This window comes from Muscardinus avellanarius, assembly GCF_963383645.1.
Source record: "Muscardinus avellanarius genome assembly, chromosome: 21".
Taxonomy (NCBI): Eukaryota; Metazoa; Chordata; class Mammalia; order Rodentia; family Gliridae; genus Muscardinus; species Muscardinus avellanarius.
In genome coordinates this window covers 24,215,646-24,242,331 of record NC_137807.1, presented here as the reverse complement: position 1 = coordinate 24,242,331, position 26,686 = coordinate 24,215,646, and the positions used below count along the sequence as shown (strand labels likewise).

The window sequence follows — 26,686 nt, the reverse complement described above, 5'->3', positions numbered from 1 at the left end:
CTCTGGCTAATCCCTAAGTGCGGGGCTCTGGCTAATCCCTAAGTGCGGGGCTCTGGCTAATCCCTAAGTGCGGGGCTCTGGCTAATCCCTAAGTGCGGGGCTCTGGCTAATCCCTAAGTGCGGGGCTCTGGCCAATTCCTAAATGCGGGGCTCTGGCTAATCCCTAAGTGCGGGGCTCTGGCTAATCTCTAAGCACCGGGCTCTGGCTAATCCCTAAGTGTGTGGCTTTGGGGGTAGTCCCGCTGGGAACCCGCTGGATGGTTGGCCGGAGAGCCAGTGTTGTTGGGTCACCTTAGGCAGAGTGGGCCCGTGGAGGGGATCTGAGGCCACAGAGTCCCGCCCTTCTGTATTTTGGGGCACCATTGACTTGGCTGAGCTTGCTATGTCTTAATGATTTTGTTGGGGTGGGCAGTAGGGGATAGTTAAATTCTCTCAAAATTTTCTATAAGTAATTGAGAGCAGGATTTCCTCCCCCTGTGGCTTTTTAGACTTTACAGGATACTATTAATGCAAATGAAAAGCCTTTCTTTGCCCAGTTGTAAATTGTGGGAGGAACAAAGGGTGTTAGTACTTTCCCTTGTATGTGGTATTAAGAATGCTAATTAGGGTCCATTTGAGACCAGACTCAAGTGGTTATTTTACATGCAGAAGGAATGACTACAGATGAAGGGTATTAACTTAAGTGCAGCCTGTCTGTAAGATCTCAGCCGTGGCTCTGGGTCACAGCATTGTAATTTCTTGGTGTCTTGCTGTTTTTCTAGCGACATGTCCATTCATGATGTGTCGGTGAGTGCAGCTGAGACAAAGGCCATCTTAGATGAGGCCCTGGGGCTTCGGAAGAGACGGCAGGCTCTGATGGTGCGGGAGAAGGAGCCGGACCTGAAGCTGGCACAGCCCATCCCCTTCTTCACGTAGGTTGTCTGGCAGGCTGGCGGCCGGGTGGGGTGGGGTGGGGGACACTGCCTTGCTTGTGCAGGAGGGCTGGCGATGTGGGTGGGCCCGCCTGCAGGCGGCTCGGCTCTCTCAGGTACGCCCGGCTAGGCCCCTTTTGGCTTCACTGTTTTTGGCCCAGCCACCTGCCATGTTCTGTGGCCCCCTCAGTCAGCTCTACAAGGGGGAGTCAAGCACTTGCCACGAGGGCACTTGAGCCTGGAGTAGGTCCCCGATGTGGGCTTCCTGGCTGTGGAGTCTGCGCTCTCCTTCCTGGGCCGCGCGAGGTGCCCTCAAGATGGCTTCACCACCGAAAACTCCGCCAAGTGGGAGGCCCCCTCCAGGAAGGGCCAACTGGTCGTGGCAGCCCGCTGGGCTGGCGTGGAGAGCGCTGTACTCTTGTCAGCTCTGGTGTTCACTGTCTGCTTCAGATCCTCATGTGGTCTTGACTCACTTCAAGCTGGCGTGGCGTGGCATCTGCTCCGGCCGATCCCACCTGCGCACCCTCCCCTGAGCCTGGTCGCTTTTCTCTCCTGGGTCACGTACACCTCCTGCTGTCATCAGTCCCTAAAAGTGGGGAGAGCAGTGTTCCCCTCAGAGGGAGGACAGGAGGCACTCCTGCTCGGGGAGGGCGGCAGGGTGCCGGCCCTGCTTCTGCTTGTACTGCGCCACCGGCAGGCGTGTTATAGCCACCACAGCAATGACACCCTCATCCCCAGCCTGGACAGTCTTCCTCTGCAGGTGACATGCCTGGGCGAGAGCCCACTGGCCACGTACCACACCTCACCCACGGCCTGGTCTCCATATGCCAGCTAGCCGTGACGGTGCTGAGCGCTGCCGTGGGCTTCCTCCAGCCCTGTGACAGTGCTGAGCACTGCCGTGGGCTTCCTCCAGCCCTGGGGTGGGCGCTGAACACTGCCGTAGGCTTCCTCCAGCCCTGGGGTGGGCGCTGAACACTGCCGTGGGCTTCCTCCAGCCCTGGGGTGGGCGCTGAGCACTGCCGTGGGCTTCCTCCAGCCCTGGGGTGGGCGCTGAGCGCTGCCGTGGGCTTCCTCCAGCCCTGGGGTGGGCGCTGAGCGCTGCGGTGGGCTTCTCTGCTCTGCAGGTGGAAGTGCCTAGGCGAGAGTCTGCTGGCTACGTACCACCACCTCACCACCTGCGAGCCCCCCCGGCCCAGTCTTGGCAGGAGGGTCGACCTGTCTGACTACCGGGACCCTGGCCGGCTGCCCGCGCCCTCGGTGGTGACGCCCGCCTGTGTGGCCCAGCAGAGCCCCGTCAGCGGCAGCCCGGCTCTGTGTGTGGCGGAGCCTGTCCTCTCCTATGCCTCGGTGTCCTCGGCCAGCTTCCCGCTGCACAGCCCCAGCCTGCTGGACATGGGCAGCACTGCGGGTGAGCAGGCGCCTGTGCGAGCTGGGGGCCCATTGGGCAGGAGGGTGTGGAGTTGGGGTAGCACTCGCAGGCACACCCGCCTTCCTTCCAAGTGCGGGATTACAAGCGTGTGCCGCCAGGCCCCGCAGTTTCACTTCTTGTTGAGGCTGTTGTTGGGCCTGTGATCCACCTGTCTTAGTCTGCCAAGTACTGGGATAACAAGCGTACACCACTACACCTGGCTCTATTTAATTTTTTACTTTGAAACAGGGTCTCCCCAAGTTACTGAGGGCCTTGCTAAGGTGCTAAGGCTGGCTGCCAACCTGTGACCCTTTTGTCTCAGTCTCCCAAGTATTGGGATTAAAAGCACGCAGCACCACACCTGGCTTGTTTCGTATTTTGTGATAGGGTTTTGCTAAGTTGCATCCAACTTGAGATCCTCTTGTCTCAGCATTCTGGGTGGCTGGGATTATAGGTGTACCCCACTGTGCCCAGCTTGTTTTATTGTTTTTTTTTATGTCTGGAGTTGTAAAAGTTTTAAAAGCTTTTTTTGTTTGTTTGTTTGTTTGTTTTTTGCGGTACTAGGGATGGAACCTAGGGACATTCTACCTCCAAGCTACACCCCCAGCCCTCTTGTTAATTCTTTATTTTGAAACAGGGTCTCACTGAGTTGCAAAGAGCCTCACTGTGTAGCTGAGGCTGTTTGCGAACTGCGATCCTTCTGTCTCAGTCTCCCAGATGCTGGGATTGATTACAAGTGTGGGTCGCCACACCAGGCTGTAAAAGTATTCTGGCAAAAGTTCCCACACTTTTCTTAATTTCCCTGTCACTGCAAAAAGAATATCTGGCAGTTCGAGAGATTTCCAAATGAACATGCGCGGCGGTTCCTCCCTTTCTTTCTCGGTCGCGCATGGCGTTCCTCCATCTTGGCGGTTGAGCAGCTCTCCGGATCTTCTCGTTCAGCGGGCACTCAGAGTTCTGGGCCAGGCAGGTGCCTTGCCTCACCCGCTCCAGGCCCGTTGGCTAGGGCCCAAGAGGCCCAGCAGGATGACGGCGGGAATGTTTGCAAATCTGCCTCCTGCGGCTTGGCAGCAGGAGAAGGGTGCGAGAGGAAAGGGTGTCAGACTTAAAATCTCTTGGTCGTTGAAGAGGAAAGATTTCTTGATTGTCCCGGAAGCGCTCAGAGCTGGCAGAGGAGGGACTGGTGCTTGTGTGCGGGATCCGTTTGGCCCCTCCACCTTCTAAGATTTTAATTTGCCCTCTCTGCCAAGGTGATGTTTCTGGGGGAGACAAATCCAAGAAAGGGGTGAAGAGAAAGAAGATTTCAGAAGAGAGCGGAGAGACAGCAAAGCGGAGATCTGCTCGCGTGCGGAACACCAAGTGCAAAAAAGAAGAGAAGGTGGACTTCCAGGAGCTTCTGGTCAAGTTCCTGCCGCCTAGGTACTGTGTGCCCTGCTGCAGAGGCGAGCGGGCCCACGGAGGCCTCACCACGCCTCTGCTCACGTTCCTTTGCTTTTTGTGGGACTAGGGATTGAGCCCAGGGAGTTCTACGCCTGAGCTACACCCCCAGCCCTTTTTATTTTTATTCTTTTGTGGTACTAGGGATGGAACCCAGGGGCAGTCTACCTCTGAACTACACCTCCAGCCCTAGTTTTTATTCTTTATTTTGAAACGGGGTCTCACTAAGTTGCAGAGGGCCTCACTAAGCTGCCGAGACTGGCCATGAACCCGGTCCTCCTGTCCCAGCCTCCCAAGTACTGGGATTATAAACGTGCGCCATCATGCCCCGCTTGGCCTTTTTATTTTTTATTTTGAAACAGTCTCAGTAAATTGCTGCATGGCAGACATGAACCTGTGAACCTCCTGTCCCAGCCTCCCAAGTCCTGGGATCACAGGTGTGCACCAACCTGGCCCAGTGGCCTTTCTTGTCCTATCACCCCTCCCCGTGGCCCGTCTGTTTCTCCTAACACATGTGCACATATCTGAAACCCGCATACGTCACCCTGTAGCCCTAGATGGGGTCTCGGGCTTTTCTCTGAACTTCCTCAAGGCAGAAGTTGGGACCGAGTGATTCCTGGGAGCTCGAGGCAACAGTGTGTGAGGCAACAGTGTGTCAGCTGGGCGTGCTGGCAGGTTTGTAACCCTGTCCCTAGTGCCTGGGAGGCGGAGACAGGAGGACCGCGCAGGTTCGAAATCAACCGCGCTGGCTTAAGAGACCGTTTCCAAATAAACAGTATAAAGTAGGTCTGGGAGCGTAGCCCGGAGGTAGAAGGGCTTCCAGGAACCCCAGTACCACCAAAAAAAAAAGAGGAAAGGTTTCTTCCACTCACGTCGCAGTTGCTTGGCCCCTTTGCCTCTGGGCCTGTGGTGAGGCAGCAGGTCTGTGGCCGAAGCGCTTGAGCGAGGATGCGGGAGCGTGAATGAGTGGAGGCGCCGCCTTCCCCGTTTCCCTTCAAGGACAGGGCCCCAGTGACACTGTCCTCCACTTGGCCCTCCCGGCCGCAGCGCCGGCTCCCAGCCAGCTCCCAGCGGCGCCCTCAGCGGGGGCCCGAGCCTCCAGCGCAGGTTTTGAGGGGACGTCGAAGATCCAGACCCAAACAGTCCTGTGTCTGCGCGCACCCCAGACGCTCGCTGTTGCCAGGGACGCGCCTGCGGAAGCGTGTCCAGGCGTGGTTTCCTCGAGGCTGGCGTCCTGAGAAGGTGGTGGAGGAGCCTCTGAGGTGCTCCTTGGCCTCTCTGGCGTTTAGTGCTCCTCAGAGGCCGGGTCTGGAGCGCCGTGGCCCGAGCTCCCTACACGGGCGTTGCTTAGTGTGCTTCTGTGGGTGTGTTAGAGTGTCAATCGTGAATCAGGCGGCGGCGACACATGCACACAGCACTTGGCCCCGCCGCCCTCCCTGAGGTTGCCGTGCCAATGTCACGTATCACGTAGATTCGTGCCAGTCTTGCCCTTTCTGTCGTTGCCTCCTTCCTCTCTGGAAGCAGGGCCTCTCCCTGCGCCTTCCCAGGGCTCTGGCGGCAGTGGACAGGCCTCCGGTGGCCGCCTTCCTCCACTCGCAGAGCGGGGAAAGCGGCTGAGTGAGTGGCTCTGGTATCTGGTCTGTGCCTCCCTGAGCAGGACAGCCTGTCGCAGGGCCAGGAGTCCCCAGGCCCAGTCCTCAGGTCCCCCCCTGCTGGGGCTCCCTGCACTTCTCCTTCCTCCGTGGTTGCTGGAGGGGCTGGGGCCTTCGCTGCCCTTCTGCCCTGTGACAGTATTTCAGTGGTGACTGTTAAAGTGCAGGAGGAGGGGCTGCCTGGCTTAGAGCAGGAGCCCTGTTTAACCAGCGCTTTGCCGTCCACTGTGGTGAAGGTGACTGGGCCAGAGACGCGCAGCGCCGCTGAGGACGGGGTGAGGCACTGCCCGGGGGCCGCGCCCTGGGCCCTAGCAGAGCTGCAGGCTGAGCCCCTGGCCCTGGCCGTGGGCGGGGCTCCGCTTTGTTGTAGCTCTTCTGTGAGGTTTCAGGTTCGCTTTCTTGAGTGCTCAGGCAACAACAGTGCGAGAGCTTGCCTGGGGAGTGTGTGTGTATGTGTGCGCGTGTGTGCGTGTGTGTGCGCGTGTGTGCGTGTGTGTGTGTGTGTGTGCGTGTGTGTGTGTGTGTGTGTGTGTAGTAAGTGAATGAAGCCAATTGCAAGTGCCCTGAGGTTTTTTTTTCTTTGTGGTACCGGGGATGGAACCCAGGGGCACTCTACCTCTGAGCAACATCCCGGCCCTATTTTTTAGTCTTTTCTTTGAAACAGGGTCTCGTTGAGCTGCAGAGGCCTCATTAAGTAGCTGAGGCTGGCCACCAGCCACGGTCCCCTGATCTCCATCTCCCGAATGCTGGGATTACAAGTGTGCGCCACTACGTAGGCCTGGCCTTTTTTTTTTTTCCGGTACTGGGTATTGAGCCCAGAGCACTCTACCTCCAAGCTGCACCCTACCCTGCCCCGAGTATCCGTGCTGCAGAGGTACTGGGGAGACGGAATGCCACGAGGGTGGCCAAACAGGTCCTTGGAAGGCGTTTGAAAGCATGAGCCCTGCTGAGAGGCCCCCAGTTCCACAGCAGGCGAGGCCGAGGCGCCATGGAGGGCCCAAGCTCAGCGGGTGATGTGTTGCTTCGCCCGCCTTTGCATGGCTGGCGCCCACTCTGATTGTGTGTGCAGGGCGGGCCCTTGTGACTCCCGGTCGTGTCTGTGGCCCTGCTTTCTGCATGCCTCTCCTAGTAGAAGGTACGCGTTGTGCTCAGCGGGTGTAGTCCAGATGCCAGCTCAGCAGGCCCGGAGAGCGAGGCGGCTGAGGCCCTGCTCGCCACCTGTATTAGTCTCCTTCACCCTGGATCACGTTCAGTTTCTCCAATAGAAAGAATTCAGGGTCTGTCGGATGGGGGGGTGTGGCTTTGAGACTTGGCCTGTTTCATGCAGGTTGAGGAAGCTGGATCCCGAGGAGGAAGACGACCCCTTTAACAGCTACGAAGTCCAGTCAGAGGCCAAGCTGGAAAGCTTCCCGGGCATGGGATCGCATCACCTGTCGTTTGACTCGGCTACATTCATGGAGTCTGGTAGGCTTCAGTGGGCGGCCAGCGCCATTGGGGCCTCCCTGATACAGGCAGGCTGCCCCACGCCTGCGTGCATTCCTTTGGGGTGTTGAATCGTGCCCAGGGCCTTCCTGGGTTTGCCTGGGGCTGGGCGCTCTGGTCAGCTGGGAAGTCTGCTGCAAGGCCCAGGTGTACTAGCCGTGCTCCCAGAAGGCTGTGCGCTGGAGGCCGAGCTCAGGGGCAGGGCCACATTGCGGACCTGCTGGTGTGTGCGCGTGCCCCAGCCCTGTGCCCACAGTGCTGAGGGAGCCCTGGACGTGGTTTTGATGCCACTTGAGATGTGGCGGCTGTGAGGGGCTTGCTTGCTGTGGGGCTGGGGTGAGGTGCTGAGTGGGGCAGCTCGCCTCCGCCCTGCGTGGGAGAAGGCCTGGGAGGTCCTTCACCGAGCCATCCTTCCGCCCCGGGCAGAGAAGCAGGACGTGCACGAGTTCCTGCTGGAGAACCTGGCCAACGGGGGCATCCTCGAGCTGATGGCGCGCTACCTGAAGGGCATGGGCCGCAGGTTTCTGCTCAAGTGGCCCCCGGGCTTGGCGGAGGTAGTGCTCAGCATCTACCACAGCTGGAGGCGGCACAGCACGAGCCTGCCCAACCCGCTGCTGAGGGACTGCAGCAACGAGCACATCAAGGTTGGGCGTGCCGGGCGGTCAGGCCGGGAGGCTGCCAGTGGTGGATGTGTGGGGCGGGGGCCGGGGGCGGAAGGGAAGGCTTCGGCTGCTCTGGCCAGTGCCGGTGGCCCTGTCCCACTCCGCGTACCTGCCTGCAGGACATGATGCTGATGTCTCTCTCCTGCATGGAGCTGCAGCTGGACCAGTGGCTGCTGACCAAAGGCCGGAGCTCTGCAGGTGGGCCGCCTGTGTTCTGTGTGGTGGGTGATTCCCCTCCCAGCAAGCCGGAGAAGCTGAGTCGCGGGAGTTACTTATCACGGTGGGCACGTTGGCTTGTCAGGGCGCCAGGGAACGGCTTAGTGGCAGCCGAGCCCGCAGAGGGAGCCACTGCCTGCCTGCACTGTTAACTTGGAGTTAATGGACCTCGGCTTTGAGGTGGCCACTGCATGCCTTACATGCCCCAGTGATTTCTCCAGATGGTGTGGATCATTCTGACTTTAGAACGATCCCTGCACCTGGTGTGGTGGCTCATGCCTGTAATTCCAGAATCCCAGAGGATTACAAGTTTTAGACCAGCCAAAGCAAGAACTTAGCAAGATCCTAGCTCGTAAAAAAAAAGGCTGGAGATGATATTTAGCAGTAGAGTGGCTTCCCAGCATGCCTGGGGCACTGGGTTCAATTCCCAGTACTGCACTGAGTCAGTCGGTCAAACAACCTCCTGGTCCTGTAATAAAATAAGTGAATAGCCACCTAATAGAATGGAGATAACCTCAAAGCTCAGCTTATAAAAATTGTCAGTAGCCGGGCGTGGAGGCGCAGGCTTGTAATTCCAGTACTTGGAGGCTGAGACAGGAGGCTCGCAGGTCCAAAGCCAGCCTTACTGAGGCACATAGGCTGTTAGTAACGTCGTGAGATCCTGTTCCTGAATGCGTAGGATTGGGCTGGGCGTAACTAGGAGGGAGAGTGCCTGCCTCTAGGTTCAGTCTCCAGGACTGAGAACCAGTCGGCGGCAAGCTCTCGGGCTCCGCGCCGCTGCCTGTGGGCCTGCTTCCTGCGGTCTGCCCTCGGAGGCCGGGGCGCCCGTGGGGACCGAGAGGCGTGGGCAGAGGGTGCTGCGCGCAGAGGTGACCCGTTGGCTTGCTGGTCTTCAGTGTCTCCTCGGAGCTGCCCCGCCGGCGCGGGGAGCGGCAGGCTCGGGCCCGACTTCCCGGGCGCCCACTGCCTGGGGGACCTCCTGCAGCTGTCGTTTGCCTCGTCGCAGCGTGACCTGTTCGAGGACGGCTGGCTCGAGTTTGTGGTCCGTGTTTACTGGCTCAAGGCCCGTTTCTTGGCACTGCAGGTTGGTTTTGTGATCAGCTGCTTGGGGGGCAGGCCTGGGGACTGGTCCGAGCGTGTGCGCATGTGTGTGCACGGCATGGGCCTTGGGGTGCGCTGTTCATTATCTCAAGGCCCAGGTGTGGCTCCGGTCTACAGCGCCAACACAGGGCACAGCTCAGGAAGGGGCCTCCCGTGCACCTTGCCTTCCGACGGGGATTACCTTGGTCGAGGCTGGCGTTTCGCTGCGAGAGCCCAAGCTGGGACATGAGCAGAAGTGGGCTTTCTAGAAGGGGCCTGCTCACCAATTTTGTGGCGTTCTAAGAAAGCAGCTCAGCTGGCGTGGTGGCGCACGCTTGTAATCCCAGCATTCGGGAGGCTGAGACAGGAGGATCGTGGTTTGGGGACAGCCTCAGCTACTTAGGCCCTCTGCAACTCAGTGAGACCCTGTTTCAAAATAAAGAATAAAAAAGAGGGCTGGGGTGTAACTTGGAGGTAGAAGGCCCCTCCGCGCTGCAGTGGAGCAGAGATGAGCAGGCCTGGGAGCAGCAGCTACCCCCGCAGGGAGCAGCGTGGTCTGAAGTGCAGAGCGTGGGTTCTGGCCCCTGCCTTGCTGGGGCGGTGTCAGCATCCCGGTGTCTCCCAGAGCTGTGTTTGCACCCTCGCTGGCTTACTCTTCAGGAGCCTGGCGAGGCCGTGTGAGCCTCAGCTGCTGTGGGTATGAAAGCGAGTAGATCACGCCCGGAGCCTGGCGAGGCCAGGAGGGTGAGGAGCTGGTACCCGTCCTGCCTTGACTCGCTTCCCTTCCCCCAGGGAGACATGGAGCAGGCCCTGGAGAACTATGACATCTGTACAGAGGTGCTGCAGAGCTGCGCTGCTGCCCAGGCGCCAGCGGGCGCTCCGCGGCGGGGCCTCGTTCTCCGGCTGCCCAACCTGCACAACGACTCGGTCGTCTCCCTGGAGGAGGTGGGTAGGCTGCCGTGGCGTTTGCTTGGTTAAAGGTTTAATGAGTTGGCCTGTAACTTTGGGCCTGACCGCTCCCTGGGGCTCAAGGGGGCCTCATGCGAGCTGGGCTCCTGGAGGGCGGGCGGGCCGGCACAGGAGGCCTGGGGCAGCTCTGGTGCACCGGGGCCCCACAGGTTCCTGCTGGAAGTTCATCCCCATGGCAGGCATGGAAGTTTCTGCCAGCAGGATTTACATGTGCCTGTTGCTCGGCTCCCCCCGCTATACAAGGTGGCAGCCCTGGCAGAACCGGGGAGACGGCAGCTGGTGCTGACCAGTACTGCTGGCCTTGGCCCTGTCGTGCTGCTGCGCCCACCATGATAGGCCCACAGTGGCTACGGGAGCCGAAGGCCCTTCCGGGCCTGTTCCAGGGCAAGGCAATTGCAGTGCCTCGGCCCCGGGTGAGGAAAGGGCTCCGCGGGTCAGCAGTGTGCTGGCCTGACTGGCAGCCTGGTGACCCAGACGTGTGGTTCTGAAGGCTGGTTTGCTGCACTGTGACCACAAGACTGCCTTGGTTACTCTGGCAGAGGCTGTTCTGTTACCTCTCTGCTTCTGTGGTGGTTTGGGGGTGGGGTTTTTTTGTTTTTTTTTTTTTTTGTTTTTTGTGGTACTGGTGTTCCTGGAAGCCCGGAGGTAGAAGGACTTTCAGGAACCCCAGTACCACAAAGAAAAGAAAAGAAAAAAAAAAAGCACATACACTGCAGGTGAACATTGATAGCCTGCGGGGGAGAGTAACGTTTTTTTGGCCAAGGGGGAGTAGAGTCTAACTTTATCCTCCTCTGGCCTGGATAGCGCAAGCCCTGCCAGATGTCGGAGGTGCAAGGTCTTGTCATATCTGAAAAATCTTCCTCAGATTGAGAAGAACCTGAAGTCGCTGGAGCGGTGCCAGTCCCTGGAGGAGATCCAGCGGCTGTACGAGGCAGGTGACTACGAGGCCGTCCTGCATCTGCTCCGCCCCACGCTGTGCACCAGCGGGTTTGACCGGGCCACGCATCTGGAGCTCATGACCTCCGTTCCTGAGAGGCCGGCCCAGCTGCTGCTGCTGCAGGTGCGCCGTCCTGCCCTCGCCGCTGCCGCCTCGGCTCGTGTGCTTCTGTCCTCCAGAGGTTCTGAGGTATCCCTGGAGAGCAGTACCCAGAAGAGACGTGTGGCGTCGTAGCCTCCAGCCCGCCTCCAGGAGGCTGCTGGATGGAGTGTGTCGGAACCCGGTGCTGGGAGCAGGCGCAGGCGCTTGGCGAGCCCAGTGCTTGCCTCTGAACTACGTGCAGAGGAGGAGGGAAGGTCCGGGTGCCGCCCAGGCCACCTCCCGTCTCTTTCCTGCTTCTTAGCTCGTGAGTCGATATAAAACGGGTAAAACAGGTGCACAGTGTGCAGAGTCAGGCGCGTGGTATAGCTGAAGAGGAGGCACACCTGTACGTGTGTGTGTGTGTGTGTGTGTGTGTGTGTGTGTGTGTGTTGCTGGTGACTAACCCAGGGGTGTTCTACCTCCCAGCTATACCCGCAGCCTGATTTTTTATTCTTTATTTTGAAACAAGGTCTCATTCAGTTGCAAAGGGCCTCACTAAGTAGCTGTGTTTGGCCACAAAACCGGATCCTCCTGTCTCAGCCTCCCAAGTACGGGATTACAGCGTGCGCCACCATGCCCAGCACCCCCAGCCTTTTTTAGTTTTTTATTTGGTAACAGGGTCTTGCTAAGTTGTTGAGGCTGGCCTCAAACCTGCAATCCTCCTGCATCAGCCCCCCAGTACTAGAATTAGAGGTGTGCATCACTGTGCCTGGGCTGAATTTTTATGTGAAATCTTGTGATGTCCTTGGATGTTTGTGGTTTTGGTCATTAAGCTCAGACAGCCTTTCCCATTAACACGGCCGGCGTTTCTGCAGGTCCCCAGCCTGGCAAGAGGCGGCCTTCTGAGGCAGTCAGGCTGTAGAGGCCAGGCAGGCCGCAGCTGCAGAGCCGAAGTGGATAGCCCTTGTTTCTTCCCAGCGGTCTCAGGCTTGGCTTCTGCGTTTTGCTTGCTTCCTCTGGCTTCTCTGGAGTCTGGGTGGGTCGGTCCAGCCTCCGAGGTGTGCCGCGGCCGTCTCCCGGCTTAGGAAAGCCGCCTTTTATGTTCCTCAGTGTAGTTTCTTCTTGAGTTGATTCTTAGGTCTCAGTTTTTTATTGCTGTTTTGAGAAGGATCTGTTGTTGGTCACTATACTTTAAGCGTTTAGTGCTGGTTTCTAGGAACCCCGTTGAATGTTGCCTGTTTATTGAGTCTAGCTGTCCCGCTCAGCTCCCTTACTTAGGATCGTGTTGTTTGCTTTCTTTTGTGTGGGTAGACAGTGGTGTTGGTAATCTGCTCTCCACAAGTGTTGGTAGTTGCTCTGCAGCTTTGTGTTCTTTCTGGCTGAGCTGGGGACTGCACCTCGTAGGAGCGCGGCTGTGGGGCCTGCCTGGCCTGCCTTCCCTGCAGTCCAGCTATGGCGTTAGGCCGGGAGTCGATGCCTCGGGTGCTCAGCGTGGTGGGCAGGGGTCAGCCCGGGCCTTGGACCTCTGTAGGCGTGCTCCGCTCCCGTGCCTGCAGCACCTTCTCCCTGTCTAGGACTCCCTGCTGCGGCTGGAGGACCACCAGCAGTGCTTCGAGTGCTCGGATGTGGCTCTGAATGAGGCTGTCCAGCAGATGCTCAACTCCAGCGAGGCTGCCGCCAAGGAGGAGTGGGCGGCCACCGTGACCCAGCTGCTGCAGGGCATCGAGCAGACCCTCTCCGCGGACGGCAGCGTTCTCAAGGGCGCCGCCTCCACCGCCGGCCTCGCCCGGCTCACCAACAACCTCATCCAGGTGAGCCGCGGCCGGCCCGGGCCACCCTCAGCGTCCGCTGGCCTTCACGTGGGAACGCTTTGGTCCCTGGTGACACGGCTGTGCACGGCCGTGTGCCCCGAGGGCCGCTGGTCTGAGGGTGAGAGACAGCGTGGTACTTGATACACCACACCCAGCTCTGGATCTGCCCGCTGGCCCTGTGTGCCCGCTCCCTGCAGCCTGCACCCCTGCGCTGCCTGCTGTGGCACTCCCAGCTGAGGGCCGGGCGCAGCGCCCTCCTCTTCCAGGAGGTTTGAGGCGGGCTTTCTTTTGGCTTAGGCAGCCAGCCGGCCCAGGCATCATCCCACAGCCTTCACCCTCTGGCTCGTGCCCTTGCTCTGCCGCAGTCCAGGCCTCGGCCTTTTCCTGCCTGAACCGACAGCTCACCTGCAGTCCTTCCTGCCCTCTTCCTGTGCACCCCAGCTGCCACCCTGCCAGAGCCCCTTCCCGAGCCCCAGATGCGGGCGCATGCCTCCCATGCTCAGAACCCTTCATACTCCCCCTGGGCGCAGGCCACCAGCTCCTTCCTCTGCCACTGTCTTGGCTGAGGCCATTCCCTGCCACTTGTTGGGCTCCTGCCCACGGGCCTGTCTGTCCTGTCCTCGGCCCTGCCCTTCCTGGGTGTCGGACACTTGACAGCTTCTCGCCTTGAACACGTCCTGTCAAGGGCTCCTTCTGCTGCCCAGCGCCCGCCCTGCTGCTGCGTTTGCTCCTGTGCAGCAGCTGGAGGCCCTGGCGCAGGGAGCCCGGGAGAGTGGTGGGACTTGTCATCGGGGTCTGATGATAAGGAGGTCCGGGATGCAGCCATGTCAGCCCTCCTGGAGGGCAGTGCCAGGAGGCTTGTTTGGGAGGAGAAGGGCGGAGCTGCATTGACCCCCCTGCCCCTCCCAGGTCATCGACTGCAGCATGGCAGTGCAGGAGGAGCCCAAGGAGCCCCATGTCTCCTCGGTGCTGCCCTGGATCATCCTGCACAGGATCATCTGGCAGGAGGAGGATGCCTTCCGCGCTCTGTGCCACCAGCAGCAGCTCCAGAATCCGCCAGAGGAAGGTGCGCTGGCGACAGGTGTGGGGGTGGGTGCTGGCCATGGCGTCTTTGCCCCCAGCCCCGAGGCTCTGAGTGGGTGCGGGGCTCCCTGTCAGGGGTTTGCAGCGACTTTGCCTGGCACTTGGCCAGAGGCAGGAGTGTCCCGTTTTCTCCCCCAGGACACTCCTGTGTGATGGTGCTGGAGGGTGCTGGGTGCCATGCGACGGGGGAGGGGGACAACAGTGCACGGAGCGCAAGCAAGGAGCGTTTCCAAGGGCCCCGGGCGGCTGCTCCCCACCCCCGTGGCTGTCCCAGGACAGTGGGCAGCCATCCTTCATCGCCTCTCACCTCTGGGCTGCGTGGCCTTGGCATTGGTATCTGCCCAGACCAGCCTCTTTTCCCCCCTGGCTGACTTGGGGAGAAGGCGCCTCCCTCCAAGGCTGGCGCAGCACTAGCTCAGTAAAGCCTTGATGCGGTGGCTGGCCAGGACCTCCTGCGAGGCCGGCCTGGGGCCAGGGCTGGGCCTTGGTCCTGGTCAGCACAGGCAGAAAGCGCGCTGCAGCAGCCGAGTGATACTTGAAGCAAAGGCTGCCAGTGTAGGAAGTGTGGCCTACGATGTCTTGCCGGTGTGATTGTAGTGATTCTTTTTTTTTTTTTTTTTTTTTTTTTTTTTTTTTTTTTGTGGTACTGGGGTTCCTGGAAGCCCTTCTACCTCCGGGCTACACTCTACACTCCCAGACCTATTTTTACATTTTTATTTGGAAATGGTCTCCTAAACCAGCGCGCGCGGCTGGCTTCGAACCTGCGCGATCCTCCTGTCTCTGCCTCCCAAGTGCGGGGATTACAAGTGTAAGCCACCATGCCCGGCTAAATCGTTACTTATTTAAAAACAGAAAAAAGGAAAGAAAGAAAACTCTGTGGCCACATTGATAAAGACAGGAAAGTCCCAAAAGAAGCGGCAGCCATCAGCGGCTGAGCGCGGTGCTCCGCTGACTGGCTTGCCTGGCTCCTCACAGGCATGCCCGAGACGCCCGTGCTCCCGTCTTCCCTCATGCTGCTCAACACGGCCCACGAGTACTTGGGTAGGAGGTCCTGGTGCTGCAACTCTGGCGGAGCTCTGCTAAGGTTCTACGTGAGTGCCTCCCGGGCCCTGGGCCTGCGTGGTGCGTGCGGGCTAGGAGGGGCGGAGCGCTGGCTGCTTTGGGCTGCTTGACTGTTCGACTGTTCCAGTCCAATGGACCGCTCAGCTGCTTTGCTGTCCTGCCTGCACCTGACTACTAAAACTCGGCAGGGAATCTGCGCTTGGTTCCTTGTTAGGCACTTTCCTTTACAAAACTCCCAAGGTGATCACCCTAAAAGGAGAAAGGGTTTCTTCGGGGCCATGGCTTGGTCCCACTGCCTTCGGGCCGCAGCCAGGTGCATGGTGGTGCCAGCGTGCTGCAGAGGTGGCCTGAAAAGCAGAGCGAGGAAGGAGCTGGGCGGTGTCCAGCGTGTGCCCCTGAGCTTGGCTCCTCCCCAGGCCCCACTCCACATTCAGGCCCCAACCGCAGCCGCTTCCCTGGCAGCTGAGGCTCACGGAACTCTGCACCTGGGCTGGAAGAGCCGTGGAGTTACTTTCACTAGTTATTATGAGTCTCTTACTAGCCCGGCACAGGGCCAGGCCCTAACCGTAATTCTACGAGAAATTACTGCATTTGCCGTCCCCCCAACTGTTATTTATTTATTTAGCGTGTCTGGTACTGGGAATTGAACCCGGGGGCATTCTACCTCCAAGCTACATCCCCAGCCTGTGGCTACAGAGCCGAGCATTGTGACAGCCTGTGTGGCCCGCGGGGCCCTCTGGGAAGTTTAAGTGCCTCTGTGTGGCCTTTCCCGAGGCGAGCCTCCCTGCCCAGGCCCTTCTCTTCCCTGCGCCTTCCTCGCGGCTCTCGGGACCTTCCCGCGTGACGTGTAATTCACTTCTTTGTGGTATTTGTGAATTCCTGGCTTAGAGTACATTTTAAGACTAACAATTCTGCATTAGTCAGCTCTCAGTCATTGCCATGATACCTGGGAGGAAAGGGCTTACTGGGGTCATGGTCTCAGTCTATGGTGAGCTGGCTCCATTGCTTGGGCCTGAGATGAGTTAGATAGAATGCCACGGTTAGCTGGTGTGGGGCGCACACTTGTAATCCAGTACTTGGGAGGCTGAGACAGGAGGATTGCAGGTTAAAGGCCATCCTTAGCAACTTAGTGAGGTCCTCTGCAACTTAGTGAGGTCCTATTTTAAAATAAAGAATAAAGGCTGGACGTGGTGGCGCACGCTTGTAATCCCTGTGCTTGGGAGGCTGAGACAGGAGGATCACATGGTTTCGAAGCCAGCCTCGGCTACTTAATGAGGCTCTCAGCAACTTAGTGAGACCCTGTTTCCAAATAAAGTATAAAAAAGATCTGGGAGTATAGCCTGGAGGTAGAAAAGCCCCTGGGTTCCACCCCAGTACCACACACACACACACACAAATAAAGAATAAAATAGGGCTGGGGTGTGGCTCAGACCTAAGTTCAATTCCTAGCACTACAACAAAAGAAAAAAGTCTGTGTGGTACCTGTAGGCCTGCCTTCTTTCCTAGTGAAAGTCATTTTTCTGTGTGTTCCCACTCATTTTCAATAACCAGTCTTTTCCTGGGGTTTGTCTAAATTAGTCTTTTCAAAGTGTAAACTGTTGGTTCATGGACCTGTTTTTTCTTTGCTTTCCAGTTCATTAATTACCACTTTAACATTTATTATCATTTTACTTTCTTTGGATTTATTCTTTTTTGTTGTTTCTGATTTATTGAGTAGAATTCTTATTTTAGTATTCACTTTTGTAACACGTGTATTTGAAAACCATCAATTTTTTTTTTTTTTTTTTTTTTGGTACTGGAGATAGAACCCAGAGAGGCATTCTACCTCTGAGCTACTCCCCCAGCCCTATTTTTTCTTTATTTTGAAACAAGATCTCACTGGGTTGCAAAGAACCTCACTAAGTAGCTGAGGCTGGTCTTGAACCGCAATCCTGCCGTCTCAGCCTCCCAGATACTGGGATTACAAGCATGGGCCACCACACCTAGCTGAAAACTATCAATTTTCACCAAAGATATTTATAGGTGCATCCCGGTATTTGGGGTTTGCTATTTTTATGCAATCAATTTCTAGTTTCATTGAATTTTGTTTAGAGGATGTGGCCTATATTATATCTAGTTTTTGGTATTTGTTGAGACTTGCTTTTTGATCTAGGTTTGGAAAAATCCCATGGATGCTTGAAAGAATGCGTATTTACTAATAATGGGTGTGACATTAGCCATTGGACCTCATAGCCACAGACCACCTTGTTTACCTTGTCTTCACACCCTAATAGTTTATCTGAGGGAGATTCCCTGAGCCTAATGGGGTTTATTGTCTTATAATTATTTGTGTTTAAATATATAACTATTTGCTGGGCATGGTGGCTGAGACAAGAGGATTGCACAGGTTCAAAGCCAGCCTCAGCTACTGAGTGAGGCTCTCAGCAACTTAGTGAGACCCTGTTTCCAAATAAAGGATAAAATAAGTCTGGGAGTGTAGCCTGGAGGTAGAAAAGCCCCTGGGTTCCACACCAGTAACACACACACACACACACATACACACACACACACACACACACACACACACACACACACACAAATATATATATAACTTTTATATATAAGATATAAACGTATGTAATATATTATAATTAGTATATAATTTATACTATATAAAAATTTAAAGTTTTATAGTACATATACAATATATCTAATAAATATAAAAATGTTAGTTATAAATATGTAACTAAAATATAACCACCATTGTTCAGCTTGGGTCTCCCTGGTGTCCGCCTGTGGTGGGGAGGCCGTGGCTGCAGGCTGTGTCCTCAGGCACCTCTGCCTGCCCACCCTAGGTGCAAGTTCTCCAAAAGGAACTTGCTGCGTCCACGTCGGAGGACACACACCCCTATAAGGAGGAGCTGGAGACGGCCTTGGAGCAGTGCTTCTACTGCCTGTACAGCTTCCCCAGCAAGAAGAGCAAGGCCAGGTACCTGGAGGAGCACTCGGCCCAGCAGGTGAGCGGGAGGGCGGCAGCCTTGCCACCCAGCTCCAGAATTGCCCACCACGGAGGCCAGGGATGATCTGATGGCATCTGACCATAGGTTAGGGTTTTTCCTTGACAAAAATACAGCTTTTTTTTTTTTTTTTTTTTGGTGGTACTGGGGTTCCTGGAAGCCCTTGTACCTCCGGGCTACACTCCCAGACCTATTTTATACTTTTTTATTTTTGGAAACAGGGTCTCTTAAGCCAGTGCAATCCTCCTGTCTCCACCTCCCAAGCGCGGGGATTACAAGCGTGCACCACCACGCCCGGCAAGACACGGCTTTACAAATGTGGGCTAGTTCTTTTAAAATGTGGGTGGCAGTTGGTGCGTGTAGGTGAAGTTGGCTGCTGGGAACGATCCCTGGAGGCTTTCTCTTTGGCTGGGCTCTGGAGCACTGTGCTGTGGACCCCTGACTGCCCAGTGCCATTGTCATTTCTGGTCTTCCTTCCAGACAGCTCTCCGCTCTGGCTCCGGCTCAGCCCTGAGGCCTGGAGTTAGTGCTCAGCTTTTGTAGAGCATGTGCGGGGCAGCGGGGTGGGGGGGGGGAGCCCAGTGGCTGCCTAGTCCCCTCGCCTGCCCCGAGCCGAGCAGCCTCCCCAGCCCAGCCTCCCTCCACTCTCAGCCTTGCCCTGGACGGGCGCTCTGGTTTCCAGAGGAGCTTGCCCTCTTCTTCACCCTCAGTACACTCACCTTCTTTCCCGATCTTCCTTTTGTCTTTTTCAAGGTGGACCTCATATGGGAAGACGCCCTGTTTATGTTTGAGTATTTTAAGCCCAAGACCCTCCCTGACTTTGACAGCTACAAGACCAGCACCGTGTCTGCTGACTTGGCCAACCTCCTGAAGAGGATCGCCGCTATTGTGCCCCGCACGGAGAGGCCCACGCTGAGCCTGGACAGAGTCTCTGCCTACATCGAGGGCACCTCTGCCGAGGTGGGTGGCCCCGGGCACAAGGGGCCGTGCCAAGCAGTCCTGTATGTGTTTGCAAGGCCTGTGAGTCCTGACTCCACCTCTGCCCCTTGCCTGCCAGGCGCCCTGCCTCCCGGAAGGGGCCGACCCCTCGCCGCCTGTGGTGAGTGAACTCTACTACCTCCTGGCCGATTACCACTTCAAGAACAAGGAGCAGTCCAAGGCGGCCAAGTTCTACATGCACGACATCTGCGTCTGCCCCAGCAGGTGGGTGGCGGCGGCCTGCCCGCTCGCGGAGCCCAGGGGCAGGGAGAGCCAGCGAGCAGGCGCTCAGCACCGCACTTACTAGAAAGGCGGCTTTCCATAAAAGACCAGCGAGGGAAGCCAGGCGTGGCGCACGCCTGTCATCCCTGCGTTCGGGAGGCTGGGACAGGAGGAGCGCTGTTCACAGACAGCCCAGCTACTTAGCGAGGCCCTCTGTGACTCAGTGAGACCCTGTTTCAAAATAAAGAAGAAAACACGGGGCTGCTGGTGCAGCTGGGAGGTTGAGTGCCCCAGCGAGGGCGCGTCCTCTTCCTCTGGGCCTTGGCGCTTGGGCGTGGAGGTGCCGCCCTGCCTGCTGGGAGCGTTTTGCTGCCTTCTCTCCCAGCTCAGGCCCAGGTGGCCGCTGGGCACTTGGTGCATCCGTCACGGGCTCCTTCGTGACGGTCGCTCTCGGGTGGGCGGGAGTAATAGGAAAGCTCCAGAAGTTCTTTCCTCGCTGTGACTCAGTGAGTCAGCGCTCCACGGCGGTGGAGCCATGGATTGGCGCCCAGTGTCCTCTGTGGTCACCGTGTACCTGGGCTCTTTGTCCTCCGTGGTCACCATATACCTGGGCTCTGTGTCCTCCGTGGTCACCGTGTACCTGGGCTCTGTGTCCTCTGTGGTCACCGTGTACCTGGGCTCTGTTTCCTCCGTGGTCACTGTGTACCTGGGCTCTGTGTCCTTTGTGGTCACTGTGTACCTGGGCCCTGTGGTCACCGTGTACCTAGGCCCTGTGTCCTTTGTGGTCACCGTGTACCTGGGCCCTGTGTCCTTCGTGGTCACTGTGTACCTAGGCCCTGTGTCCTCCGTGGTCACCATGTACCTGGGCCCTGTGTCCTTCATGGTCACTGTGTACCTGGGCCCTGTGTCCTCCGTGGTCACCGTGTACCTGGGCCCTGTGTCCTCCGTGGTCACCGTGTACGTGGGCCCTGTGTCCTCCGTGGTCACCGTGTACCTGGGCCCTGTGTCCTCCGTGGTCACCGTGTACGTGGGCCCTGTGTCCTCCGTGGTCACTGTGTACCTGGGCCCTGTGTCCTCTGTGGTCACTGTGTACCTGGGCCCAGTGGTCACTGTGTACTTGGAACCCTGCTGTCTTCTGGTCACTTTGACTTGGTGGGCGTGGCCTTTCCGTCCCGCTGCTCCCATCCAGAGCGCCTGGTGTGGCTCAGTTCACAGGTGTCCCTTGGTTAGCCATGGCCCCGCAGGCCCGGTCCTGCTGCAGAGCAGTGGTTTCTTATGAGTGCTGGCCCAGGGCCAGGAAGGGCGGGCTTGCTGACCTGGTCCTGCTCCTAGCCCGTGGCCTCCTTCATCCCGGCCCCCACAAGCAGATGGCAGGGGAGCCGGGGCTTTGTCAGTCCTGGGCTGGCTAACATGGAAGTTTGGATACTAGTTTTTTGTCCTGTTTTTGTGTTTGTGTCTTCTGAGCCTGTTGGGAAGGGACGAAGCCCATGGAATTCAGTCATGTATTGCTCGCAGTGGGCGGCTCCTAGGGAGGACAGTCTGCGAGGACACTGGTGATGGCGTCCCCTCCCCTGGGCGACCATTCCTCTGCTTTGCTGGGCTGGAAGGGCCCATGCTGGTCAGCGGGTGGACAGAGACATTTTGTGTCCTAGCATCCCACGCTCTCCTCTTGTACCTGAGGCTTTGAGACTCAGCACTCGGGTGGCTCACGGCCTGGTGGTGTAGCCGAGCGGGCTCAGGGCCCTGCTGTGGCGGCGGACCTCCCGGGGTCTGCCCACCTCCTGGCTGCCATGCCAGTCATGGGGCTCAGCTGTGTCCCTGTGGCCACCCTAGGTTCGATTCCTGGGCCGGCATGGCTCTGGCCCGGGCCAGCCGCATTCAGGACAAGCTGAACTCCAACGAGCTGAAGAGCGACGGGCCCATCTGGAAGCACGCCACGCCTGTGCTGAGCTGCTTCCGGCGGGCGCTGGAGATCGACAGCTCTAACCTGTCCCTGTGGATCGAGTACGGCACCATGTCCTATGCCCTGCACTCGTTCGCGTCGCGCCAGCTGAAGCAGTGGCGAGCGGAGCTGCCGCCCGAGCTTGTGCAGCAGGTGAGGCCTTTCCCCGGCTGGCTTCACTTCCTCCCCGGGCTCTGCCAGCCCTGGACACACTGAGTGCAGGGCCCAGCCCCTTCACTAAGGGCACGTGCCAGGCTCACACTCTGCCGCAGCAGAAGCGCACAAGGCCAGAGCTCCAGGCCGCTGAAGGGCCTGCCGCTCGGGGAGGGGTCGCTGGAGGGCTGAACCAGGCTTCCCTCGGCTCACAGCTGGAAGCCCCTCTGTCTTTGAGGGTGGGCCTCTGTCATGGCCTGCCACCATGAGGCTCCTCGCGGTGATGGCCACAGCCCCACTCTGCTCGTCCCCTTCCAGCGCTGGCTGGCTGAGCCTAGGCGGAGTGCTGTCCGTTCATGCTCGGTACTACGGGGGAGGCGGAAGAGAGGCTCCAGATTGCTGAGACGTGGCCTGAGCTCCGTGCCCTATGTGCCGTGCCTTTTGACACCCGGCCCGGTGCCTCCTGCCACCAGCTGGGGCGTGGGCAGGCTCTGGGTCTGGACAGTTCAGGCTGTCGAGAGGAATATCAGTTTCTGAATGCATCAGCCGGTTTCTTCTGGGAAAAAGCAGTCTGCGCAGGTTCGGGCTCGGCCTCAGGCCTTGGGCTTGGGTCTCCTTGCAGATGGAGGGCCGGCGCGATAGCATGCTGGAGACAGCCAGGCACTGCTTCACGTCGGCAGCGCAGTGCGAGGGTGCTGGCGACGAGGAGGAGTGGCTCATACACTACATGCTGGGCAAGGTGGCCGAGAAGCAGCAGCAGCCGCCCGCCGTCTACCTGCTGCACTACAGGCACGCCGGCCACTACCTGCACGAGGAGGCCGCCCGCTACCCCAAGAAGATCCACTACCACAACCCACCCGAGCTGGCCATGGAGGCCCTGGAGGTGAGGCTGCTGGGCTGGGCCGGCCCGCGCCAGCGACCCTGCAGCCCCGCAGGCAGCTTCATGAGCGGTTAAATTAGGCCCCTTCCTCTGGTTTTCTACGGGTGCTTGCCAGCCTTCCTGGGAGAGTGAGCCGTCTGCTGTAATCTCGCAGAAGAAAGTGGTCCACCCTGCTTAGCCACAGGTTCAAGCACCAAGCCTCGGTGCTGGCCAGCAGTGCGGGGCGGCATAGCAGCTCTTGGTGCCAGGCATTGGCACCCGCCACCCTCGTCGCTGGGGTGCAGCCTGCCTCCGGGCCACCCAGCCTGGCGGGCGGCGCCAGGGTGAGCAGCCTTGTCTTGAACCTGGGCCTCCTCCTCGCTGCTGCGCAGGAGCAGTTCTTACTGGGCTCCTCGGCTCCTGAGTGCTTCCAGTGGACACACTCGTGGCGTCCTGAGGGGCGGGGCGGGTGCCTTTGGCCTGTGCGTTTGGGGAGCGAGGAAGCTCAAGCCTGGGTGGAGAGGACGCCTGCTGGCTCCTCCATCCATCTGTCTGTCTGGAGCACAGCTGCCTGTTCTGAGGCTGTCTGCCCGTCCCCACCAGGCCCACACGCTCAGCAGGCTCCTCCGTCCATCTGTCTGTCTGGAGCACAGCTGCCTGTTCTGAGGCTGTCTGCCCGTCCCCACCAGGCACACGTTCAGCAGGCTCCTCTGTCCATCTGTCTGTCTGGAGCACAGCTGCCTGTTCTGAGGCTGTCTGCCCGTCCCCACCAGGCCCACACGCTCAGCAGGCTCCTCCGTCCATCTGTCTGTCTGGAGCACAGCTGCCTGTTCTGAGGCTGTCTGCCCGTCCCCACCAGGCACACGTTCAGCAGGCTCCTCTGTCCATCTGTCTGTCTGGAGCACAGCTGCCTGTTCTGAGGCTGTCTGCCCGTCCCCACCAGGCCCACACGCTCAGCAGGCTCCTCCGTCCATCTGTCTGTCTGGAGCACAGCTGCCTGTTCTGAGGCTGTCTGCCCGTCCCCACCAGGCCCACACGCTCAGCAGGCTCCTCCGTCCATCTGTCTGTCTGGAGCACAGCTGCCTGTTCTGAGGCTGTCTGCCCGTCCCCACCAGGCCCACACGCTCAGCAGGCTCCTCCGTCCATCTGTCTGTCTGGAGCACAGCTGCCTGTTCTGAGGCTGTCTGCCTGTCCCCACCAGGCACACGTTCAGCAGGCTCCTCTGTCCATCTGTCTGTCTGGAGCACAGCTGCCTGTTCCGAGGCTGTCTGCCCGTCCCCACCAGGCCCACACGCTCAGCAGGCTCCTTGGATTCAGGCGGGAGCTCGCGCTTGCGGATCCTTCTACCTAGTTTCTTCCCTGGTTTGTTCCATCTTTTTTTTTTTTTTTTTTTTTTTTCCGGTATTGGGAATGGAGCCCGGGGCATTCTACCTCCGAGCTACACCCCCTAGCCCTATTTTTTATTCTTTATTTTGAAACAGGGAGTCACTGAGTTTCAAAGAGCCTGTGGGGTCCCACTAAATAGCCTCAGCCTCCCAAAGGCTGGGATGGCAAGCGTGCGCCACCACGCCCGGCGGAGTTTCTTCCCCAGTTCTAAAATCAACCTGTATTCATGAGGTTTTTTTTCCCCTTGGGTCTGGGATGGAAACCAGGGGCATTTGACCTCCGAGCTACACCCCCAGCCCTATTTTTTATTCTTTATTTTGAAACCAGGTCTCACTGAGTTGCAGAGGGTCTCACTAAGTAGCTGAGGCTGTCCGTGAACCGCAATCCTCCCGTCTCAGCCTCCCGAATGCTGGGATTACAAGCGTGCGCCGCCATGCTTGGCATGATTTTTTTTTTTTTTTTTTTTTTTTTTTTTGGTGGTACTGGGATTCCTGGAAACCCTTCTACCTCTGAGCTACACCCCCAGACACCTATTTTTTTTTTTTTATTTTTGTTTTGTTGTTTTTTGGGTTTTTTTGTGGGTCTGGGGGTAAAACTCAGGGGCATTCGACCTCCAAGCTCCACCCCCTGCCCTATTTTTTTTATTCTTTTTATTTTGAAACCGTGTCTCACTGAGTTGCAGAGGCTGCAACTCACTAAGTTAAGCTGAGGCTGTCCGCGAACCATGATCCTCAGGTCTCAGCCTCTCGAATGCTGGGATTACAAGCGTGCGCCACCACGCCCGGCTTTTATTTTTATTTGGAAAGAGGTGTCTTAAGCCAGCAAGGCTGGCTTCGAACCTATGCAATCCTCCTGTCTCTGCCTCCAAGCGCGGGGATTACAAGCATGGGCATTACAAGCGTGGGCCACCACACCCGGCGAGTTTTTTTTTGTTTTTTAAGAATTAATTCAGAAGTGTATAAGATGTGAGTGTCTCTAGTGGTTTTTAGCATGTGCCTGCCTTCACCTTTCTTGGTAATCCTTAGTAGTAGTTTGGGTATGTTCCTCTATGTCCAGGTTTTTTTCCTCCTAATATGTAGGTACTTAGTAATATTTTTCTATGATTTTTCAGCTTGCCTTTTTATTGGACGAGACATAGCTGGAGGTGCAGTGAGCTTTGCTGCCCGCCCAGCGCCCAGCGCCGGCCTGGGCCTCTGCTCATCTGCACTGCCTGTTTTAATGGCACGACCCTCTCCACTTCTTGCCACAAATGGGCATAGCCGGTCATGCCCCGTGCTGGCGTCAGGGAGTCCCGATGAGTATTCCAGGCTTTGCGTCAGAGGTGGCCTCGCTTGGCCACTTAACACTATCACAGCGCCGAGCTGCCCTGAAGGGCAAGCTGATTGCTGAGCTGGGCTGTTTTCCCTCTAAATCCAGAGGCATTCTACCTCTGAGCTATATCCCAGCCCTATTTCCTGTGTGTTTTGTGTGTGTGTGTGGTGTTAGGGATGGAACCCAGGGGCATTCTATCTCCACGCTACACCTCTAGCTCTAGAGTTGCAGAGGGCTTTGCTAAGTAGCTGAGGCCGGCCATGAACTTACGATCGTCCTGTCTCAGCCTCGCAAGTACTGGGATTATAAGCGCGTACCACCATGCTCGGCTTATGCCCAGCCCTATTTTTATTTTTTCTTTTGAAACAAGGTCTCAGTAAGTACTGGGATTATGGATGTGCACCACCACTTCCAGCGAACCCCCCCCCCTTTTTTTTTTAACATTAGCTAATCTTGTGAGCACACAAAGTCTTGGTATTTTGTTGCCCATTTAAAATGAGTCCCGCAGCCGGGCGTGGTGCCGCACGCTTGTAATTCCTGCGCTTGGGAGGCGGAGACAGGTTCGAAGCCAGCCTTGCTGGCTTAAGAGATCCTGTTTCCAAATAAAATATAAAAAATAGGTGTCTGGGAGTGTAACCTGGAGGTAGAAGGGTTTCCAGGAACCCCAGTACCACCAAAAAAACGAGTCCCACAAGTGGTGTTTAGTTGGTATTTTGGGGGCCAGGTTTGTGGGGTTCACCGAGAACTGTGGAAGCACAACTTGCCACAGGTGCTTCCAGCAGCGGTCAGGCCCTCCCCATCACAGTTCTTCTGTGCCACGCACCGCAGGCTACGTGCTCTGGAGGACGCTGCGGCCCGGGAAGGTGGGTGCACCTCGAGTCAATGCAAAGGTGAAGGGGAGTGGCCAGACCCGCTGGCCCTGCAGGGAGGTGGTGCAGTCCTCAGAGAGGGGCTGTTCCCGCTCTTCTTCCTCTGTGGGTTTTTCTGAGTTTAGGCCTCTGCTACTGTTGGTAGAGCCTTTGGCCAGGCAGGAGGATGGCCTGGGGCCTGGGCATCTCCAGACAGGGAGCTGAGGCCTTGGGTGCGTAGCCCACCCTTCCTAACAGCAGCAGGTGCACTGTTGAGTCAGGGCCCTCCCTCTGAACGGCCAGGGCTGCGGTGACTGAGTCAGCTGGTAGATGTGTATATCTTGTTTTAAAGATGCTGTCTCGCCGGGCGTGGTGGCGCACGCTTGTAATTCCCGCGCTTGGGAGGCGGAGACAGGAGGATCGTGCAGGTTTGAAGCCAGCCGCTTGCTCTGGCTTAAGAGACCCTGTTTCCAAATAAAAATATAAAAATAGGTCTGGGAGTGTAGCCCGGAAGTAGAAGGGCTTCCAGGAATTCCAGTACCACCAAAAATAAATAAATAAATAAAATAAAGATGCTGTCTCTCTGAAGAACTTGCCCCTTGCCTACTGAAAATGAACTGCCCCTCTTCCTCTGAGACGGGACCTTCATTTAAAATGTTCACCGCCGCTTGGATGAGTTTGGCCAGCTGACTGCTTTGTTTTCTCTCAAGTTGGCCATGTAGGTGTGTGTAGATGGGTTCCTAAAATGACTTGCTGGACCGGCCAGTTTCTCTGCGGTCCATGGGTCCATGAGCAAGCCAGAGGCGGAGGACTCTGGGTGAGGCCCACTGTGGGGGATGCCTTCTCGAGAGTACCGCCAGCAGGGACCAGCAGACCTGCCTCCGGGCAAGACACCTGCCTGCTCACCAGGAATGCGGTGCCAGCGGGTCTCATCAGACCCATCTCGCCCTCTCTGGGAGTGTGTGCTCGGGAGGGAGCCTCATCGTCCACACCTGGCAGAAGGCTGGCTAAAGCTGCCTGTGGCAGAACCTGCAGGCGGGCACTGCACAGGGTCAGTGGAGGAGACGGGACAGAGCTGCGCGGGGCACATGCTGGGGCCACCCGTGCTCGCAGGCCGTCCTGCGGTCTTGGGTGCCTGGCTCTGCCCGTGCACTTGTCGCACAGGGAGGCCCTCCTAGTCCAGGTCTTCGGGCACCCATG

The 26,686-nt window shown here is 57.7% G+C and overlaps 1 protein-coding gene across 1 annotated transcript in view; it reads left to right on the top strand.

Annotated features, from left to right (window-relative positions):
- CABIN1 (calcineurin binding protein 1) overlaps nucleotides 1–26,686 on the top strand; it is a gene marked incomplete at both ends in the record, with an annotated part of 94,046 nt that overhangs the window by 8,172 nt on the left and 59,188 nt on the right. Inside the window, 17 exons of the mRNA XM_080717818.1 lie at nucleotides 762–911; nucleotides 2,036–2,319; nucleotides 3,570–3,738; nucleotides 6,736–6,872; nucleotides 7,317–7,534; nucleotides 7,672–7,750; nucleotides 8,665–8,852; nucleotides 9,641–9,793; nucleotides 10,683–10,877; nucleotides 12,410–12,646; nucleotides 13,556–13,712; nucleotides 14,705–14,820; nucleotides 17,626–17,787; nucleotides 18,541–18,747; nucleotides 18,845–18,990; nucleotides 20,821–21,082; nucleotides 21,705–21,965. Of these exons, the coding sequence (XP_080573944.1) occupies nucleotides 762–911; nucleotides 2,036–2,319; nucleotides 3,570–3,738; nucleotides 6,736–6,872; nucleotides 7,317–7,534; nucleotides 7,672–7,750; nucleotides 8,665–8,852; nucleotides 9,641–9,793; nucleotides 10,683–10,877; nucleotides 12,410–12,646; nucleotides 13,556–13,712; nucleotides 14,705–14,820; nucleotides 17,626–17,787; nucleotides 18,541–18,747; nucleotides 18,845–18,990; nucleotides 20,821–21,082; nucleotides 21,705–21,965 (3,121 nt within the window). The remainder of the gene's footprint in view (nucleotides 1–761; nucleotides 912–2,035; nucleotides 2,320–3,569; nucleotides 3,739–6,735; nucleotides 6,873–7,316; nucleotides 7,535–7,671; nucleotides 7,751–8,664; nucleotides 8,853–9,640; nucleotides 9,794–10,682; nucleotides 10,878–12,409; nucleotides 12,647–13,555; nucleotides 13,713–14,704; nucleotides 14,821–17,625; nucleotides 17,788–18,540; nucleotides 18,748–18,844; nucleotides 18,991–20,820; nucleotides 21,083–21,704; nucleotides 21,966–26,686) is intronic.